A 20595-nucleotide genomic window follows, 5' to 3' on the forward strand; every position below is an offset into this window, starting at 1 on the left:
TTGTAACAGGCCCTGCTTCAGTATTAAATAGTTTGTAAGATTCTACAGATAATGTAACATGAATGTTGGCATGAATTCATGACATATTCCCTATCAACATACTAAATATTTATCACGTTTATTTTAAGTGTACGAATTACAGGTTTATTTAACAACAAACACATATGTAGTTGTAGAGTGTGTTGGTATAGAACTTTAACTGCTTATGCAAACCCTACTTTAAAGGGATCTTCAACATTATGGCTTACTCCCTTCCTACAGGTTCTGAACATAGCTTATTTTAGCTGCTTTTCCATTTTAGATAACTACATTCAGCTTGCACAGTAAATGCTAAAACGTCTGTATTAGAGTTTCCTTAATGACGTAAAATGACTACAGATGTATTTCCTTGCTTTAAAATATAATTACCTCAACTCAGGGGTGTGGGCAGTACCTGTGAATATAACTTCATGACAGCAGGAATAACTGCTGTACAGGCTGATATAAGCGTCCCTTGTCTATGCTCACTGAGATCCCAAGCTCCTTATACTCATTTCCTCAAATCGAGAATCATGTTGAACCATAGAGCTATCTCCCACCATCCTTATCAACTGATTTCCCACTGGCTGCTGATATTGGAATGTATCAATCACCAAAAGTATTCAATTCAAGTATTTACCACTCTATAAATGGTACGCAGCTTCTTTCAGCATGCTGGCTGGTGAAAGAAGTGGCTGGTATACAAAACCAATCATATACACAGAGATGGGGAACCTCTATTCAAATCTTATCTCTAAACTTGAGAGAGGTCTAATTATTAGAAACTTGTGACATCAAAAACTAATCACACGGAAAAATATTTTTACCTGGATTCTTTCTGTTGCTGTAGGCCACAACTGTCTGCATAAGACCTTCTTGAGAACATCTGGAAGAAGGCTAACAGTTATGAGCAGAATTATACCCAGCCATGCAGGACCACTAGACAGCATTTGCATGAACACATAATACATCCTCTGATAATTGAGAAAAGGCCTGGCAAGAAAAAAAGTTAGATATTACACTTCAGTACACATTAGACAGAAAAGACAGGCACTGTTAAACATAGAAGTTACAAAAATGATAAAATACTGAAGGTTTAACTTCCCAGTTTGTTGGGATTTATCCATGCCAGTATTCCCAAAAGGACATCTAAACATTCACAGACTACAGAGTTGCTTCCCTCTTGCCTGTCAGGGTGTAGGAAATATCAGGCTGTCCTCTCTCCCAAGCTGCCTCTCCCTTGCAAAGATAAAAAAAAGTCTGATCTCATACACAGGACTCCTGATGGTCTGCACAACTTCGGTGTGAGTTCCACTCCCTGGCTCTAACATAGACTGCTACAGATACCTCCCTCCAAGACAAGCTGCTATGCAGGTGGCTAATCCCCAGGCAACACAGACCTGACCTACTCTGAAATTGTACCTCAGATAGACAGCCTCAGCTACATGAACAAACCCTTGGACTATTTTTGACGGAGACAGTTTTACTGGCAGTCTGAGGTCTGATATTCTTCTCCTCACACTGTAATATTTTTTAAAGCTTTACAGTGAAAGAAGAGCTGAGCATTCTGTAATTATGATTACTGACACATGTAAAACGTGACTGCAATTGAAAGTTCTGCAATATATAAAAGCTAAATTGAGTTATTTGTGGGGAAAAAACATGAAATGTATGACACGTTTATGTTTCTGAAATAACATTTGCAATGCAATTTATATTAGGATTCATACCAAATAATTCCTCCCCAGAGCAGAGAAAAGACAATGTAGAATAGCAGTGATCCCCAGATCATGAAGTGATTTATCCACGTCCAATAGTGTGTATCTAGTGCAAGCTGAAAAGAACAATACATTATATTGCATTACTACTATTTACAAGCAACAAAATATTCTGTAAAAGTCAGACTAAAATGACACCATTTGAAAAAAAGGTAAGAATTCTACACAGAATTAGCTGGAAAAAGTTTGTTTTTATTTTTATTTTTTTTTCTTAAATTTTGGGCACAGTTAAAAAGCTGTAGATTGCAAAAACTGTATTTAAACTAATACCTTACAATGTATGGTTGTAGACAGAAAGTGGTATTAGCAAGCAGCAATGAGAAAACAAGCTCTAAGAAAGTTTCAGTGGATAAAACACAGCATATCTTACCTTCAGTGTAACTGTAAATACAAGCACAGTGAACACCAGTGTTCCAAAGGTCCAGTTTCCAAACATCTAAAAAAAAATGGTCCAAGGCAGTTATAATAGGTAATATCTTCCATTGCTTCATGAATTGTCCAGAATAAACTGGACAAAAGAAATAAAAAGAATAAACAGAATTGTCCAGAATTGTCCAGTCTTAAAGCTATGTCTTACTATTACAAAGATACCAGGAATTGACAATTAAGCAACACTGAATTCTTAGATGATCTATCCACTGATAATTTTTCTGTTTTCCCGCCCTCGTGTATACATATACTACACATTGTATGGGATTTGCCCAAATGTGCTGAAAGAGCTGGCCCACGTGATTGCAAGTCAACTGTTCATCATCCATGAAAAATCCCTGTGACAGGGGGAGGCAAATGAATAATGGATAAAGGCCCCAAAGCCCATCTTTAACAGGAGGGCAAGGAGAGAACCTGGGACATTATATGCTTGTCAGGATCGCCTTGATCCCTGTAAAGATAATGTACTGTTAGATTCCATCCCATGTATGTAAAGTACAAATATAAAAATATAAAAAATAAATTTAAAAAAAATCGTGAATATTCAGCATGATTTACCATGAACAAATCACACCTGATCAACCAGTTTGCTTTCTATGAAAAAATGACTGGGCAGGCAGTTGGTTGGAGAGCAGTAAGAGTGAAAGTCTGTGAGGCTGTATGAACAAAAAACTGGCTGGACAACCAGACTCTAAAGAGATGTCAGTAGCAGTATGAAGTAACTGGAGGCTAGTTACTGGTGATGTTCTCCAGGAGCTATCACAGACCAAACTGTTTAACCTCATGAACAGTCTGAGCAACGGAGCAGAACATACCCTCAACAAATTTGTAAATGATATCCAATTGAGAAGCAGCTGATAATCTGAGAAGCAAGGATTCTACTGAGATGAATGTCAACTGTTTGGTGAAATGGGCTGACTAATCTCAAAAAGTTCAGCAAATGCAGGATTCTGCACCAGGAACAGAACAATTCTATGCACCAATGCATATTGGGGCCAACTGCCTAGAAAGCAATTTTACTGGAAAGGACTTAAGAGACTTAGTTGGGGTGAATAAGTTGAACCTGAGTTGAGTGTGCTGGTGTAAAGGCCAACCTCATAAAATATTAACAAGGATGCTATTAGCAGTTAAAGGGAAGTGATTCTGCCTGTCTACTCAGGACATCATTGTCCTAAGTAACAAGAAAAGTCCTGCTTAGGTCTTAGGAGAAATGTTTTCAGCATGAAGGCAGAAAAAACATTAGAACAGCCTGCCCAGGAAGATTATGAAATCTCCATCCTGAGGGATATTCAAAACTTGGAAAAAGAGTGGACAAGACCTTCAGCAACTTGATTCTACTTAGCGCCTCATAAAGTAGAGAGCCAAACTGGATCACCTCTGGGTCCCTTCCCACCTACGTTATTATATATGAGCTCATTTTACAACAGATGACAGGAGATCCATCCGGCAAACAATCATACAAATGCCCTGCCTTGGGAAAAACTCTGAATGGACATCAGAGCCAGCCATATGACAGAAATCTGCAGGAAACTTGGCTGAGATGATCTGATCCAGTGAGAACAAAAAATTGTTTAAAAAATAAACACATAACTGACCTAAATATTCATTAGCCTGAACAATCATTTAATTACTTCAAAATTTCTGAATGTGTAACCAAGTGTACAGAGCAGAAAACCTTCAGTATTTTGAACTGAGTTTTACTAAGATATCTAACCAATGTTTTAGTGGGGTCATGTCCACGCTGCATAATTATGTGTGCCCTAAAAATGTATGTGTAGCTAATACCAGGCAGGAATCTGTGTCAGGAAACTGAAATTACACCAACATTTACTGGATTTCCCTTGCAGTGAAACTTTACAGTACTCTCATGCTGTATCTGGCATCTCTTGGAGTGCGTAGCGTCAGTCTAAGTTTCTGCACACTGAACAGATGTGTCTGTATTTCCAGTAAAAGCTGGTAGATGAGGAAAATAACAGGAAAACCTTCCTTGTCTCTGTTCATCAGTCTACACGGGAAGCACTGCACTACAACCTAACACCTCATCTATCCATGTTTTTGGCTAAGGAAATGAGGCCATAGCACAGAGATAGCAGATACCAACAATCTGCTAATTCGGCACAAAGGAAAAGCAAGCAGAGCAATATGGGAAAGAATGTGCCCCCAGAATGACAGAATTTTCAGCATTGAATATATCTCAAGATACTATTTGTCACTTCAGGTTCTCAATCATTCTTTTGTAAGTCTGTTTGTTAATGTGCAGTTTATTAACAAATATTTTGTGCGCTCTGCTCCCAGCCTATCCAAGATCCCCCCCCTCCTTCTGCAATTGCATTTGTTGTATCTTCCACATTCCAGTTCATCACTCATTTCCATTTCTGTTTTATTTTTTTCCGACTCTGTTAATCCCTTTAACACAGTTTTTCCTACCTATCTCTGAACCCAACTTAACAATTATATTTAAACCCATCTACATCAAAAGATAAGATGAAAAAAAATCACAGCAAATATTTCTGTATGAGTAAAACTAAGATGACATTCATAATTTGCAATCACTGCTAGTGACTTCTTTTCTTCCTTCTTTCCTTGTGTAGTTGGCCTCTGACTATATGGTTTTGAACACCAGCAATGCCATATCCAAATTGGAACTTAATACAAAAAGTATCAACACAAAGTAATAAAGAGCTAAATCTTTGGCATCTTAGTTTTGTTTACCAGGAAATAACTGAGGCACACATTTACGGAGTCAATTTCAGTGATTGAAAGTATACTTTTCAGTATTCTAGCAGCATTACTGTACTGAATGCAAACAATTTCAAACACGCTTTTATTGAGAAACATTCTAGAGGAATGATGTTTGGAAGTAAACTGAGGAGTATTTAAATTTTACTGTGATACTGGGGGCAACTGAAGTAAAAGACATTAACTTTTTACTAGCTTTGCAAAAATGGTGTAATTCATTTTTGGAGGAAAAGAAGACTTAATTTTTTTGTTTGTTTGTTTCAGAAACCATTTTAACACTTTGGAATCTAACCTGAATCATCTGGTATCACTTATGATATTAAGTTCTTTTTATTCCCTTTCATATTTACTTCCATTGCCAGTTTCATAATAAGACATTATTGCAGTAAACATTTCAAATCTTCCAGTGTTGTACTGACATCTTCCAGACGTGAGCACAATTTAAATACTTGGAAATAACCATCAACTAGCATTCAAGTATGTACGAACTCACATTGCATCTCTGACTCTTACCAAACACTACAATTCTGGAGCCTTTAAATGTAAAACTACAACTGAAAATCTGTACATTTTATGCATACAAACAAGCATGCTGAACGATATCAAATTGTCTAATCCACTGTGACACTCAGGAGCCAGAAACTCTCATCAAGCAAATAATTTCCCCATCAAATATGAACATGGGTATCTAATTCTAGACACACACACTGAAAATTTGCAATTAAGTGTTGATGCTTCTTCACTGAGAAGAACTTGATTTAGTACACGCAACAGAAATAGATTAAAATTCCAAAAACGAACTCTACCAGAGCATCTGGAATAAAAATCATATACAAAATTCTGTACACATGAGAAGTCTAATTTTCAGGACTATAAGTATGAGCTGATACAGACTTGAACAACTAAGTGAACATAATGGGATCAAAAAAAGAAGTGCTGCAGGGTACAGCTATGCCTAATAGAAAGCCATCCAGTCCTTGCAAGAGTTGTCTTCCTTAGCAGATGTTCTTCCACTCACTGACAAATGCCACAACGATGGTATTTTATGGAATTTGAATATTGCTTTCCAAGCAAATGTGTGTGTCATACATAGGCAACAAAATTGTGCTGTTTATTTTCTCTTTCACTTTGAAGGTCTTTTCTAAAACTGTTCAAACATTTTATAGCCTAAACTGCAATAAATTTTCTATAGCAGAGAGTCAGCAACAAAATATAGGCTACAGAAAAGTATAGAACAAAATAACAAAATGCAAGGAAGCAAAAAGCCTGCTTATTTTTGAAAGTTCTTGGCTCTTCACTATGTCTTGTATACTTTAATACACCTTGTACTCTACAGAATTTCTTTTACAAGTATTTTAAATACTTGTGAGGTAGTGATGAAAAGAGCATTTCTATTTAAGTAATACTGTGAAAGTTATAAGAAATAGTTAACTGCTCTTTAATTAACAGTTTAATTAAAGAACAGTGAAAGAAACGGATATCATGACAAATCCACAATAGTCTTACCATGTGAGTGTTGGTTGTCATTAGCTGAGGATAGGAAGAGAAGCAAGTAGCAAAAAGAAAAAAAAAAAGCACACAAATAAAATAGACCAACATATCAATGGGTAAAATAAATAAAATGCAAAAAGGTTCCTAAAACTTGAATTCGTGTGACAGCAAAGCATATACAGAGAGATTATTTTAAATTGCCATTATGTAAAAATCAATTAAAATATTTAAAAGCTTGGTATACCTAAGTTCTTTTCTGATCATTCATAACTGCTCTACCAAGAGACTTTTGATACATTAATCAGATATTCATCAGATGCGTGTTAAGCACAGAACAAAAAGATGACTTCGTAAATTCTGAAGAAATTCTTCAACTTTGTAAGTTTTTTCCTAAGCTGCATCGAGTCCCATGCCTCCATTTACTGATATACAGAATGCCCATTAAATAATACAGATTTGGCTAAACAGGTAACCAATCATAATTCATAAAACAGCCATCATCTGTTTGGGAGATCTTAAAGAGAACGATTAAGACTGTGCATGATGACAGAACACACTTGATGTTAAAAAATTACCTGCTACTGACTGACCAAATCCAACACTAACCTGTCCATTGCTGGTCACAATTGTGTTGTCAAACAAGAAATAGGCACCAAAGAAAAATACCACAGCATCAAACACTCCTAGGAATGTCCAATAAATAAATGCACGCCAGCGCAACAAAGCATTCTTGGCAACATCTCTGTGTAAAACAAGATATATGCATTTACATTAGAATGTTATTAAAAGCTCACAGAAATGATAGCAAAATTGTTTTTCTTTCAAAAACCTGTAAGAGATCTCATGAAAACCATCACCTCTCTATATGACAACTGCCTGTCACTCCATACCCAAATCCTTCCTGAATATTTCCTCTTTATTTGTTTAACTCATCTTTTACTGAACCCTTTAAGATGCTGCCCGTAGTTTGCTTATTCCATCTGCAACCCTCCTGAGCTACACCCATTTACTTTTCTTTTCTTTTCTTTTCTTTTCTTTTCTTTTCTTTTCTTTTCTTTTCTTTTCTTTTCTTTTCTTTTCTTTTCTTTTCTTTTCTTTTCTTTTCTTTTCTTTTCTTTTCTTTTCTTTTCTTTTCTTTTCTTTTCTTTTCGTATCATGGTATCATTTTTTTACAGAATCTGCTGTGCATATGACAATCCAGCCTGGATTGCTGGATTGCACTGGAGGTCTCTGGATTGCAGAACTGCACTAGAGGTCTCTGGAGACTTTGCTGTGTTTCCCATTGGGAACTTCTACACAGAATGTTGCAACAAAACAATATACTAGTTTTATGTGGAACATGCAAAAGAATGATTTTGCAATTAGGGTGACCCTTCAGGTCAAATTGCATTTCTTAGATGTTTTCTCATGAAGATTACATGAATTGGGCAGAACTGTTCACTGCTGTTTATTTTGTTACTGCAGAAAAACTTAAATAGTTCAAATTAGTTCTTGCACACAGAAAGGCTATATGTCAACTTGCCATTTACCATAAGACACATCAGAGCATACTTCTGATATATACACAAATCGGTTACATGAAAACCCAGAATTACAGGCATCTCACATAGTAGCTAGCAATACTATTAACCAACCCATTCACTACATATGTTTAAAAGCCATATCTGATAACTAGATTAATTCATTTGCCACTGCACATTAACCCAGTAGATTAGAAATATATAGTCCAAAACCATATATGGCTCACAGTAGCCTTATCTGGCCCAAACAACTGTGCTATGCCCAAAACAGTTTAGCATAGACTCTGTTAGATATCAAAAAACAGTGCTTTTGACTAAATAACCTGTTAATTAAAAAAAAAATAAAAAAAAATCTTCTGAATGACCATTTCTAAACAGAACATTTAAAATATAAAAGAGAAAAAGAAAAATGAGGGGGTTTTAGTTTCATCAGTAGTATCGTGTGTCTCTCTTCTATTTCATGGCTAAACAGTGTCTACACACTGATCACCTTTTGGCCATGTATTACCTTCCTTGAACCTTGCTTGCACTTTGACTACCTATTGTTACCACTCTCTAGAATGTACTGGTTTTACAGCCACAAGAATAAAAAACTGGCAGTGTTTCTGGAAGATTTAGATAATTACATGCAGTTTATTGGCAGGGAGTGCATTTCAAGTGGCTAAGAATCTAAAACAGTCACAGTTTTAATGCCCAGAAGGGAGTAAACAATATGCAGAGGACTGTCTTGGACACAACACAGAATATAACCTATGATACACTAGCACTCAGTCTTCTTTCAGAATAATATAAAAATGTGTATTTATTATTATTATTATAAAAAAATCTACTCCTCATGGTTGGAGGAAATAAATAGAACCAAAATAAATCATAATTTGATTTGTAAAACAATAATTTCTATTATACTCTCACTAATATAACAAATGAATGGAGTGACTTGCAGTACGTAAATATTCATGTTAAAATGCATGCATGTTGCAACAGTTTACATGCCATGTGTGTGTTTTTCAACACTTTCACTGCAGTGTGTGTGATGTTCAGTTGTGCCTCACGGTACAGAAATCCTGAAGATTTTGGTTATAACATCAAAAGATTCCACAACTGAACAGTCAAACTTCAAGGACTAATGTATTAAGTTTACCTGTACAGGGAAGGCTCTCTCTTGAGTGTATCTGCACTGACATGTTGTTCCATTAGACTGTACAAGAGGATAGGAAGGGAAGTGAAGCTGATATTGTACAGTGTTAGATACGCAGTATCATACAAAGGCTGTCGGTGGAAAAGAACACAATGAGTTATAATTGTAAAACAATCCACAGCACTGCACTTGATTTGAAATGCATGAGTCAACTTCTTCAGAAAACGTAAGTAAACCCCTTAACAAAGGAGGCAAATGCCCCATAACAGCTGCTTATTGATTTAAGACCTAACTGTGCCTTTGAACTCCATTCATCTGGAGGAAAAAAGATCAACTGAAAGAGGGGGGAAGTATTCCAGAGATTCTTCAACTGCGGGTGACTGAAATGAGCTGCACAAAGAAATAGCCCAATATTATCATTGTTTCTTCACCTCTCTGAACTATTTTTCCATGTATGGATTACCACTGTAACTAGAATTTGAACTTATTACATTAACCCCTTATAAGGGCTCTTTAATTATGCAAAAGGTGGTCTTTTATGCTTAAAAACTGCTGTCATGTACCCCTTTTTGATTCAGAATTGTACTTTGTACTCAAGAACAGAAATCTTACAACCTAATTTTCATCAACAAATGCTTTAATAGCAAACACTTGCAATGTCTTTGTTTTCTTGTCTTTTTTTTTTTTTTACTTTGAAAATACATTGTTTTTATGAGTATTCATCACATTAATTTCTGTAATTTCAACTGCCACTAAAAATCATACCAAGCAGAAATAACACTCCTCTTCCTATAGTGTGCAAACTAACCTAGAAATTTTATCACCCAGACAGGCGCAGTTTCAAAGGCTCCCTTTGTTTAAAAAATGACAAAGAGAAAATTTGGCAGTGAGGAAAAAAAAATAACTGACCTGTTGTGAAAACCCACAGAAGAACTGATATAAAAACTGAGGAAAAATGAAGCAGACATTCTGAAAAATAAAATGGCATGGTTAGAAGTGAAATACAAGCACTAATACATACGCTGTTCAGCATTAAAGCTACTCATATTACACTTTTATGACATTAGTTATAAATGCAGTAAACACTGCAGGAACAATAGAAAGAACTGCATGCGTTATATATCAATGCCATCTCACCAGCAGTGCTGCTAAGAAAAAGACTTAAAACATTTTGACAGGAAATTTATAGGATTACAGTTTCAAAATTCAAGGGCAATGAATTCATGATCCAGGAGCACAGCTCAGTTTAGAGAAGGGAAAACAAGATGCAGTCCACAGGAGAACACAAATTGTGATAAGGAAGGATATTTATCTTCTGCTTAGCAGTTTCCAGCAAGATAGTTTTTAAGATGTTTCTACCTGTAACCCTAAGCTTCATCTTTCCCTAGGTATACATATAGTCAAGCAATAAGATCTTAAATAATCCTCTGATAGTTACTTCCTATCGTGTTCCACTGCTTACCTAAAGAACTCAGACTGGATTCCAACATTCAGACCTAATAAAACTGTCTAAAAAAGAGAACGCAATTTGTGAATTTCCTCCACTCACACTACTCCAATGAATTTAGAAACCAATATAAATTTAGTTCTACTAAGTTCTCAGGTATAACTTGCAACTTGATTTAAAAGGGCACTGTAGAGAAAATCCAGAAGTTAATGAAAACATATAGAAGAGTCTGTTGGAATTTGTAAGAGTGAAAGGCAAATCTCACACTGAATCATACTGCAGATTACAGAATACACTTATACAAGATATTCCCCTTAATACCTGGTTAACAACAACAATCCTATTTCAAATTTTTAGTTGGCAGTCAGGAAAATCTCTTTGTGGAATTATTGCTTTGTTTTGTACCAACTATATGTACATAGTTAGATATTGCCAATGGAATTTTTGAAATTGAGATAACTACAATAAGCATTTTCCTACCTTATAAAAGAAGTATTGCACAAGTTCAGATATTCTAACATAATAGAAATGCCCGTGAACAAGCAACATTTTTTTCAAATGTTTAAACTTAGGAATTGCATAGTCACTGTTTCTTGCTGCTTGACGACCTTCTTTGCCAATGATTCCTTTAAAAAAAAAAAAAAAAAAGAGATGGAGCTGTTTAATAATGGAAGAGCTACTTGAAAGATGCAATTATTTGAAATAACTGAAAAATAATGCTATAACATTGGTATTCTATGAGATCACTACTGTACCTCATAAAATCCCCCTAAAATTGCCTATAAAAACCAGAATCTGATTGAGATCAGCTATTTTTAAGAAGTAAAGGTTTTTTTCTGAAAAGCACACTTACCTATACCAACATGTGCTTCTAGAATCATACTGACATCATTGGCTCCATCACCAATTGCTAATGTGATAGGGTGCTCCTTTGATAGCTTAATCAATTTTACAATCTGGAAAAAAATGAGTGGTAAAAACTCTTGTCTACAATGGGCTGGTAATTTTGCATGTGTGTACGATTAAGTAAAAATGACCAAAACAGCTATGTAAGAAGCTCTCTAAAGGACACAAAAGCACTATTATCTGATCCAACAACTAGGCATTAAGATCACAGGAGGGTCTTTGTATTAAAAATTTTTTCTACAAACATGAAAAAAAATTATTTGATAAAAATTAGTATACAATAGTCTGCAAGTACTTAGTTATCTAACATGTTATTCTATCTGAATTCTTCTTTTGTGGCTCCCCACTTATATTAAATTAGAAAATTAGTATCACTCCACAGTCATAAATAACCTGGGTTCTTGCAGCATCAACAGTTAGTGGACAACTGAAGGCCTGTTACATTAGGAGCAGGGAATTAGTTCCATTCATTAAATATGACATGTACCAACAATAAAGTTTGCACAGTATGTACATAAATCAAATGCAGTTGGGTGCTATTTTAGCATACCATTATCTAAATTGCTTGCCAGCAGAAATTTCCCCTGCTCATTTTTTACTTTTTTTACTGCTTTTTCCATTTTAGTAGATACTAATGTAAATGTTAACATTTCAAGTTATTATAAACAGTACAGAGTTTTAACTTTCAATATTTACATACGTATGTTACATCCGAAAAGAAATACGAACCTGTGCTTTTTGCAGAGGTGCCATTCGACAACATAACACTGCACTGCAGTTCCTGCAAATCTCAAGAAAGAGCTCTCTGTAGTTACCAGAGCTCCCATCTTGTCTCGGTTTCATTATTAATGACAAAGCTGCTCCATCAATAATTAAACCATAATCTTGCATATCAGTAGAAAGTCTGTTCAGGGATAAAATATAAAGTAAGAGTCACTGTAAAATTCTCAGACGTATTTTAATTTTGGCAACAGTTATTTTGTGAAAATTAACTAATGAAAAAATAATGAGTAGAGAATGGTCCATAATTAATACATTTTAAATGAAATTCCTTATATAACACTGCTATTTATGACATTTTAGAATTTGGGCTTATGTTGAACACATCCAATGCTTCACTCGTTTGATTACAGCAATCTGAAGCCTCAGTGACTTCAACAGTGAATATGAGTTGGTCTGAAAGGGCTTTACAGACTGCTGTAAGATAAACTGAATTGCAGAAAGAACATCAGTATTCCATAAGACAGGGAAGAAAGTAAAAAAAGAAAAGCTTCAGGTGCTCTGAAATCTATTTTGATGAGGAAAATAGCATTGTTTTTCAAAGGTCTACGTTTAAAGATTTTAAACCACATTTATGCCATGCTTTGAAGGCAACACTGAAGAGCTGACCTGAAGAGTTAAGGCCACTGTTTTCATTTACAGGAGAATGCTTTGCATTTAGTACAGTGACTAAGTCTGATACAAGCAGACCTGGGTAAACTTTAAGATAGCTAATTCGAGCATTGCCAGAAGTGTAGCCATGGTTGCATGCAGCACAGTTCAGCATAGAAACATACGCTGAACAACAGGGGGAGATGCTGTACGCCGAGTGCTGCACTACAGGCTTCTGCAGCATCCTAATTATTTCAGAGTTTCCTATCACTTGCCAAAGTTACATAGTAGCCTCAGGCTCAAGCCCACCAGTGAATGTTGTATAAACACACACTCCCTTTTGTTTGAGCTCTAGTTTCAGTGCTGCAAGGTGAAACTACTCCGTGTGGGTTTTCAACAAATGATTTCACCATGACCAATAAAAAACACTGCATCTATTAATAGCCTTTAACGTATTTTAAGCAACTCCATCTTCCCTACTAAAACATAAGCTATTTTTGACAAATAATGAAAAGTATTGCAAACTATATTTTAAAATAGGTTACAGATATTTTCCAGCACTTTCTTACCACTGGAGCAAATAGGGCAACACCATTAGTATAACACAACATCTAATAAAAATATATCACTTTGAAGTCTAGACAATGTACTGACTGTCAAAAAAAATTACAGTGAAAGGTCTTCAACTTGAATTTGAACACCTAGGTAAAATCTTGCTATTAATATCTTTGTACATTCTCCACCTCTGGAGCCAAACATAGGAGGTTCTGATGAGTTTTTATTGCAAATTGGTACTCTACAAGAAGTTCAACATATTTAAAAGTAATTTGTAAAACTTGCAGAATGTAAGCTGAAAGTGGAATGGATGATACGGAGATAATCAGTAAGTTATTTTTAAATGTGAAATGTAAGAGACATACTTAACTGAATACACAAATATTCTGGCCCTGAATTTCAGGCTAAGAGTTTAAGAACCTCTCTGTTAAAGTATCACAAACACATTACTAGCTTGTTGCTCCTTTGATACTAATTTATTATTCAAATGCATATAAAGTGAACTTGCTAAGTGGTTCCATATTGAAAACAAAGCAAATATATACAATCTCATCTCAAAGGCAAATAACAACTTTTCATGATGATATGGATGCTTTTGAGTCTAATTTCTATGTATTTACACGATATGAAAAGAGGTTTCATAAAAGACTCTTTAATGTGTATCTGCCAGTAAGCTTCAAGTAGTCTAACTTATTCCACATTATACCAATGTTTTTGCTTTTTAATGCCATTTTCTATCTTCTTTCATGCTATGTTTCAAGAAAATCATTTCTATGCGCAATTCCTCTCCTTCCTTTGACATTCAAAAAACAGAGAACTCAATATTTTCTGTACAATTTACCTTTCTACTTAGGGCACTTTAGGCATTTGTATGCACAAAGAAGACTTGGTACTGTGCTGTTGCCTGTCCCCTGTCTGTAAATACAGCAGAATCTTCTCCCAAAATTGTGCAGTAGGGTCAAAACAGCATAGATCTCTGGGGACTTGGAAAGTCGCATCACACAGTATCTCTGATTACAGAAATAAATCATGCCTGCTTCCTTTTTAAGAGCTAGAAACAGTATGTTACTACCAGTTTTACCAATAATCAGTATTTTTGCAGTATTTTAAACAGTAAAGCAGCACCAGTAGTGAGATAGAGAACCAACTATGACCGTAAAAAATTAAATCTATACAGAGTAAACTTAATTGCTGCACAGTAATTCACACTAACAGAAACTGAAACAGTATATTGGTAGTCGTAAGTTATTGGATCAATTTAATTATTTACAAAATGCACAGAAATGTATTCTTGGTTTGAAAATTCAACTTTTGTCTTACCCTGACAAGCTATCTCTGGTTAAGCTGCCACTGTGTCTTAGGACAGTTTTGCTTAGGTCAAAAAGCACATCATGCAAACTCTGCTCCTCAATTTTCTTTGTGGTTAGCTCAAGTATTTGTGTATTTCTCCGGAACAGTTTGCAAGCATAGCAAGTAGCTGCAGCAGTCTCCATTTTGTCTCCTGTTAGAACCCAAACTTTAATTCCAGCTTTCTGGAGTGCTTCAATTGTGTCAGCAGCTTTTTCTTGTAGCCTGTTGAAGTCAATGGACAACAGATATTCGTGGATTACTCAGAAACAGGAAATGGAAAGCTTTTCATTAAAAATAATAGAAGTATTCAATAAAAGACATCAGATGCAAGAATTTTCCCCAAGGTGTGAATCTAAAATGCTTAGGGGAGCAGAACATTATCAGTGATTTATTTTGACATTTTCTAAATGTTCAAAGTTTCATCTTTTGTTTATGTAGCCAAAAGGACATGATGCTTAATTCTCCAGACAAGTACTTCACTTAAAACACTTCTAGTGCTTTCAGCTAATGACATCGAATACTGAAGTACACTGAATTATTAAAGCCACCTCCCATTTTTAATAGACATTTCTTTTAAGACATAATGAAGATTCTTCCTTTATTTCCTCAATTCCCATGTCACAGTTATTTCCTCCAGAGTTTTTCCCTACAGTTTGCTCAATAAAGTATTACACAAACTGCGCGTAAATTGATTGAACACACTGATCTTTGAATGCTTACCTATTCTTACTAAATTGCTAAAGTTATCATGTCTAATTTTAATAAGATAAGGGTACAAACTTCATTCAAACAGAGAGGTGTATCTCTAATACAAAAAAAGAATTACAAGAGAGCTTTCCACAATTTCCACTAGCAGACATTTCCTTATTTATAAACACTGGACTAAGGAAGCATCTCCAAACAGTCTAAGAAAAGTACTAACCGATCTTCAACGGCTGTAGCACCAAGTAAAATAAAATCTCTTTCTATCTTCTCGTAAACTTCTGCCAATTTCTTTTCTCGGTCCTGGAGGGCCAACTTTGCATTCTGCAGCATCTTCTGTGCATTGCTATACTCTTCTGCTGTGAGCTTTTTATATGCAACACACAGCGTTCGCAGTCCCTCCTAAAGAATGTAATCAAAAGAAACAATGTGCATTTCATAAATCTATTCCTAGATTTCCTGCTGCTGTTTACGCTGTAATATTTGAAAAATCTGAATGATTTTACTACTAACATGAAGAGTTCAACCACTTACTTTTATAGTAAAGTCAGTATTGGATAATATAGACTAGAAAACAAGGGCCAGCTTGATTCTGTGCTACCCTGGAAGCAACCTGAGGAATGAACTTCTGTCCTCAAGACAAGAAACAGTTCAGCCACCCAACTGTATGTATGGGATTACCAGGGAAACGATGGTCACGCTGAAGCTTTCCTTTCCTATCTTTATAATGGGCAGGATGAGTCAGAAGAAATAATGATATAAATAGTAACTGTGCAAAATCTGATTTTGATGCTGTGTTACAGCAGAAATAGGGACAAGGACACGAACAACACATCACAGTAAGGGCTGAAAGTAAAAATCCAATTGTGCCATTTCAGTCATGTGAAAAATAGAATTCAGTTGTAGGTGTTTCAGACGAGATCAAACTTCTGGATAGGGTGATATGTAAAAAAAGAAGTATACAGACTGTGTAAGGGAAAAAAAGCTGCCATAACAAAAAAGGAGGTTTTGCAATCTCAAATGTATTACTTCTCCTAACACCATTTAACTGGTGCTTTGTCTTAATAAATATTAATCTTGTAGGTCTTTGTATGGTCACTTATTACAAATGCAAGAAGGAAAAGAATTCAACAAGTTTCATGACTTGCTACTAATGAGGGCAGATATCACTTCTCTGCCTATCCCTTCTTTCAGAAGCTCCCGAAAGCTCAGCTTTCAGAAGCTGTATGTATCAGTGCCATATCCAATTATCTAGAATGCAGAGACAGATGGATTTCTCTGCTGATAGACACTGGATTGCTATGACACGTGAACACTTCTTTCATGAGGCCTCCTTCACTTCTAGTTATTAGACAATGCTTTTGTATAGCAAAGGTTAGTAAAACACTTCAGCCAATAGTTTTGAAGTTTCTCTTCATAACAAAAACAAGTAATGCTGTATGCATTTTTTTCTTATATCTGCAGTAGTACTTTGTTTTCAGTTTGCATACTGGATACCAGTAAATTTTACCCTATTTGTAAGACTACCAGTAATATTTCAATGCAGGGAGTTTTGTGCATTTTTGGACATAAACCAAAATTCAACATTCACAACTCCAAGTAGAATCATGGAATCAATAAGGTTGCCAAAGACCTCTAAAACCTCAAAAATGGCCAACCACCAAGCCATCCCCACCAAGCCCACTAACCATGTCCCTTGGTGCCACATCCACATGGTTCTTGAATTACTTTTCCAGTAAAACCAAGTTCTGAATTTCTTCTAACGATGGTCAAACAGCTCATAATTCATTTTAAACAAGCAAAAACATCAGTAGAAGGATGACCACTACACTGTTTCCCCATAAGAACTATACTTATTGCCAAATTGTGCTCTAGTGGCTTTTCTCTTTTCAGAGCTCATAAAGGAAAGGCAGGAAATCAAAATTACTAAGGCTAAAGTCTTAAAACACAAATGAGGTTTTCAGTGAAGTTTCATTTTGCTTCCTTCAAAAGTTAATTCAAACTTCTGCAGTTGTTAAAATTGCATTCTAAAATGTTAATTGATGGCCCCTGGTACAACACGCTTAACGCATTTCTATCACACCAGAACTGCTATTTGGAAGATGAGATGGAGGAAAACCTCAAATAAAGGAGTAACATTGCTGTATATACTGCCTGTGTTTACTTTGGTATAGAGTAATCTCTATACTTGGGAAGACAAATCTCTTAGATTATCAATCAGGAGAACTAAAGTTTTTGACACCGATAGCACGTGAACAGTTCAGTAAAAGTTTAATGCCCACTGGAATCTTACCACTGCATTGCGTTCAACTCTGGATCGTATTTGGTCAATTTTGCCTTCTTTAACTCTAGGAAATATGGAAGAATCTGCTCCCTTGCAAAACAGAAATATATCACCTGAAAGAAACAGCATGGGTAATTCAAATTAGCGAGAAATACCTTTATCCTTTATAAACTAATAAGCCTTGCAAAAATATTTCTTCCAATAGTTTTAATAACATTTGCATGCATGCTGATACCCGTTCCCTTTTTTTTTATAAAGACAGGGACACAGACCATGAATGATCAACACTCTGATAAACTTGAAATAAATTTAAGTGAGATAAATACGTCTAACAGGAAACAGAACATGGTAGTCCTACCTGTTGAAGATTTGACAATTACACTCATGCGTCGTCTTACAGAATCGAAACTCAAAACCTCCAATAATTCAAACCTGAAAAGAAAGAGTATTTTTTAAACAACTCTGCTTTTTCATAAAACCTAAGCTGGTTATTTCAGCTTTGAGCACATGGAATAAAATTGCTGCTAACATGGAAAGTTATATTAAGTAGTATGAAATATGGAACCACTACAGAATGAAGTATTATAAATAATAATTGTGAGGGGAAGACTCAGCTCTTAATTACTTGAAACAGAATCTGTCTGCGTAAGGTTTTGTGATCTCCTCTGGTATCCAGTTCCTGGTAACAGTCAGTGTAATTTATTTTAGTAAAAAACTAGAAACCTTGTAGTAGTACACTGTACTGCTAAAAGAGTAGGTAAGCCACCAGTAATGGTGTGTACATACACACATCGTTACAACTTGTCTTTTAAAAACACTATACTAATTCTGACTGTTACTAAATGTGCCAACTTAATTGCACAATTTTTCCACAAGTGTAGACTGACAATTTAATCAAATGAAAAAACACACTTCTTTTTACCAGTATTACTGATCATTGCTTTTATGATTTATCTTCTTTTTTACTAGGAATAAAAATGAACACAAGCTCCTGTTGTGTTGTCTTTCTATCATTCATTAGTCTGTACACATTAATCACTTACTGTCTTTTCCAGCACAAATATACATTTTATCATTATTTCCAGTCTCTTCAGGATTCATTCAGAACAATAAAATCCTTTAGGTTGGAAACAACCACTAAGATCATCTAATCCAACCACATCCTCACCATGCCCACTGACCACATTCCTCAGTGCCATATCCACACAGTTCTTTAACACCTCCAGGGACAGTGATTCCACCACCTCCCTGGGCAGTCTGTGCCAATGTCTCATCACTCAGATTTCTGGGAAAATTTTTTTCTTAATATCCAACCTGAACTTTCTCTGGTGCAACTTGAGGCCATTCATTCCTCTTGTCCTATCACTGTTACCTGGGAATAGAAGCTGACTCCCACCTCACCACAACTTCCTTTCAGGTGGTTGTAGAGTGTGATGATAAGGTGGCCCCTGATACTCCTTTTCTCCAGACTGAACAACATCAGTTCTATGTCTGATAAGCCAGGATGTCATTGGCCTTCTTGGCCTCTTGGGTACACTGCTAGCTCACGTTCAGCCAATTGTCAGCTAACACACACACACACACACACATACATATATATATAAATTTTTGCTTATAAAAGAGATCTGGTGGTTAATTAGTTCATTCAGTTACAAGTCCTTACAATATCCTGGAATTCAAACCTGTGCAGGACTACAATGGTTATTTCAATAAAAGAGCAATTTCTAACAGAAAGCTGGATCAGGCTTCTGCCTATGAACTGTGATACATTTTGGACAAGTTAAGAAATCATTACCATACAACAATGGAAAAATATGTATAGTTGCTAAGATTATTAGTAGCGATTAGATTATGAACCACCGTGTCATGCTTTCGTTGTTATTTTCATTTTTCTTATTGCATATACTGTCAAATTAATGGACTATGCAAAAATATAAAACCATTTGGTGTATCTATAACTACAAATATTAGTAGAACACTTCTTTTCTTACTAAAATGCACAGGTTGTGGCTTTCTTGAATATAAAATTGGTATATAGGGAGAGAATGAATTATTAAACATATCAATAAAAATTCCTTTCCTCAGTCACATTCTGTTATATTTTAAGCACTCACTTCTCTCTGTTATTTTCCCGATTTAAGATCTCCATGTAATTGTCCTTCAGGCATAGATAGGTGTAACCGAGCCTGTAAAATTGAAACACGCACTAAGAGAAGCCATACAAGAAACACACAATTATCCAGTTTACATGTTAGAAAGATTTAAGACTGATATTCCGAGAAAAACACAACTGTTTTTAGTTTATGAATATGAATAATCATGACTGCATACTAAGAAAATCATCATCAGTAAGTGATTTGATGTTTGTTATTAGGATTTTTGTGCTGAAAACAACTTTCAACCTCAGTGATTAATTCTCCAGATTGAAAAATTACAGTATTTAGTTACATACATACCTCTGTATTCCTTCAACTAAAGCTACTTCATCAGGTGATGAAGATATATATATGCGAGATCTTCTTGAGAGCTGGCTCTTCTTCAACCCATCTACATTGTCATCATCTTTTACCTGAACAGTGTGGCAAAGACAAAGAGCTCGGAAAAATAGCTCCTCTCTCTCCTAATAAATAAAAGAAATTATTGTCATTATGTGTCATCACTTTCAAGTATTCCTTTCAATTATTATTTCTCTTTTTTAGGAGGTTAGCAACATCACTGATTACTATTAACACATGCAGGCAGTATTATATGCTACCTGCCCTTTAAAGGTACCCAAGCCTGTACCTGTGGTGGCCACACAGCTGGTTAATAGCTGCTAGTAATAACATTGTAATGGCAGTCGTAAATTGCAGACATGTAAAAGAACT

At 35.4% G+C, this 20595-nt stretch overlaps 2 protein-coding genes across 7 annotated transcripts in view; one reads left to right on the forward strand and one right to left on the reverse strand.

Moving 5' to 3' along the window:
* ADPRHL1 (ADP-ribosylhydrolase like 1) overlaps positions 1-20595 on the forward strand; it is a 400125-nt gene that overhangs the window by 362948 nt on the left and 16582 nt on the right. The window lies entirely within an intron of this gene.
* ATP11A (ATPase phospholipid transporting 11A) overlaps positions 1-20595 on the reverse strand; it is a 120750-nt gene that overhangs the window by 10066 nt on the left and 90089 nt on the right. For 5 of the 6 annotated variants that reach the window (XM_052705844.1, XM_052705839.1, XM_052705842.1 and 2 more), the window contains exons 14-28: positions 20185-20348; positions 19843-19914; positions 18087-18160; positions 17738-17841; positions 15665-15846; positions 14713-14964; positions 12196-12370; positions 11414-11516; positions 11041-11186; positions 10023-10082; positions 9117-9244; positions 7062-7197; positions 2167-2232; positions 1749-1852; positions 846-1011 (exon numbers count right to left, since the gene is read on the reverse strand). In XM_052705844.1, coding sequence (XP_052561804.1) covers positions 846-1011; positions 1749-1852; positions 2167-2232; positions 7062-7197; positions 9117-9244; positions 10023-10082; positions 11041-11186; positions 11414-11516; positions 12196-12370; positions 14713-14964; positions 15665-15846; positions 17738-17841; positions 18087-18160; positions 19843-19914; positions 20185-20348 — 1932 coding nt within the window. The remainder of the gene's footprint in view (positions 1-845; positions 1012-1748; positions 1853-2166; positions 2233-7061; positions 7198-9116; positions 9245-10022; positions 10083-11040; positions 11187-11413; positions 11517-12195; positions 12371-14712; positions 14965-15664; positions 15847-17737; positions 17842-18086; positions 18161-19842; positions 19915-20184; positions 20349-20595) is intronic. The other variant, XM_052705840.1, reaches the window with a different exon arrangement.

The sequence above is a fragment of the Tympanuchus pallidicinctus genome, unplaced genomic scaffold, assembly GCF_026119805.1.
Source record: "Tympanuchus pallidicinctus isolate F22 unplaced genomic scaffold, pur_lepc_1.0 scaffold6, whole genome shotgun sequence".
Classification (NCBI taxonomy): domain Eukaryota; kingdom Metazoa; phylum Chordata; class Aves; order Galliformes; family Phasianidae; genus Tympanuchus; species Tympanuchus pallidicinctus.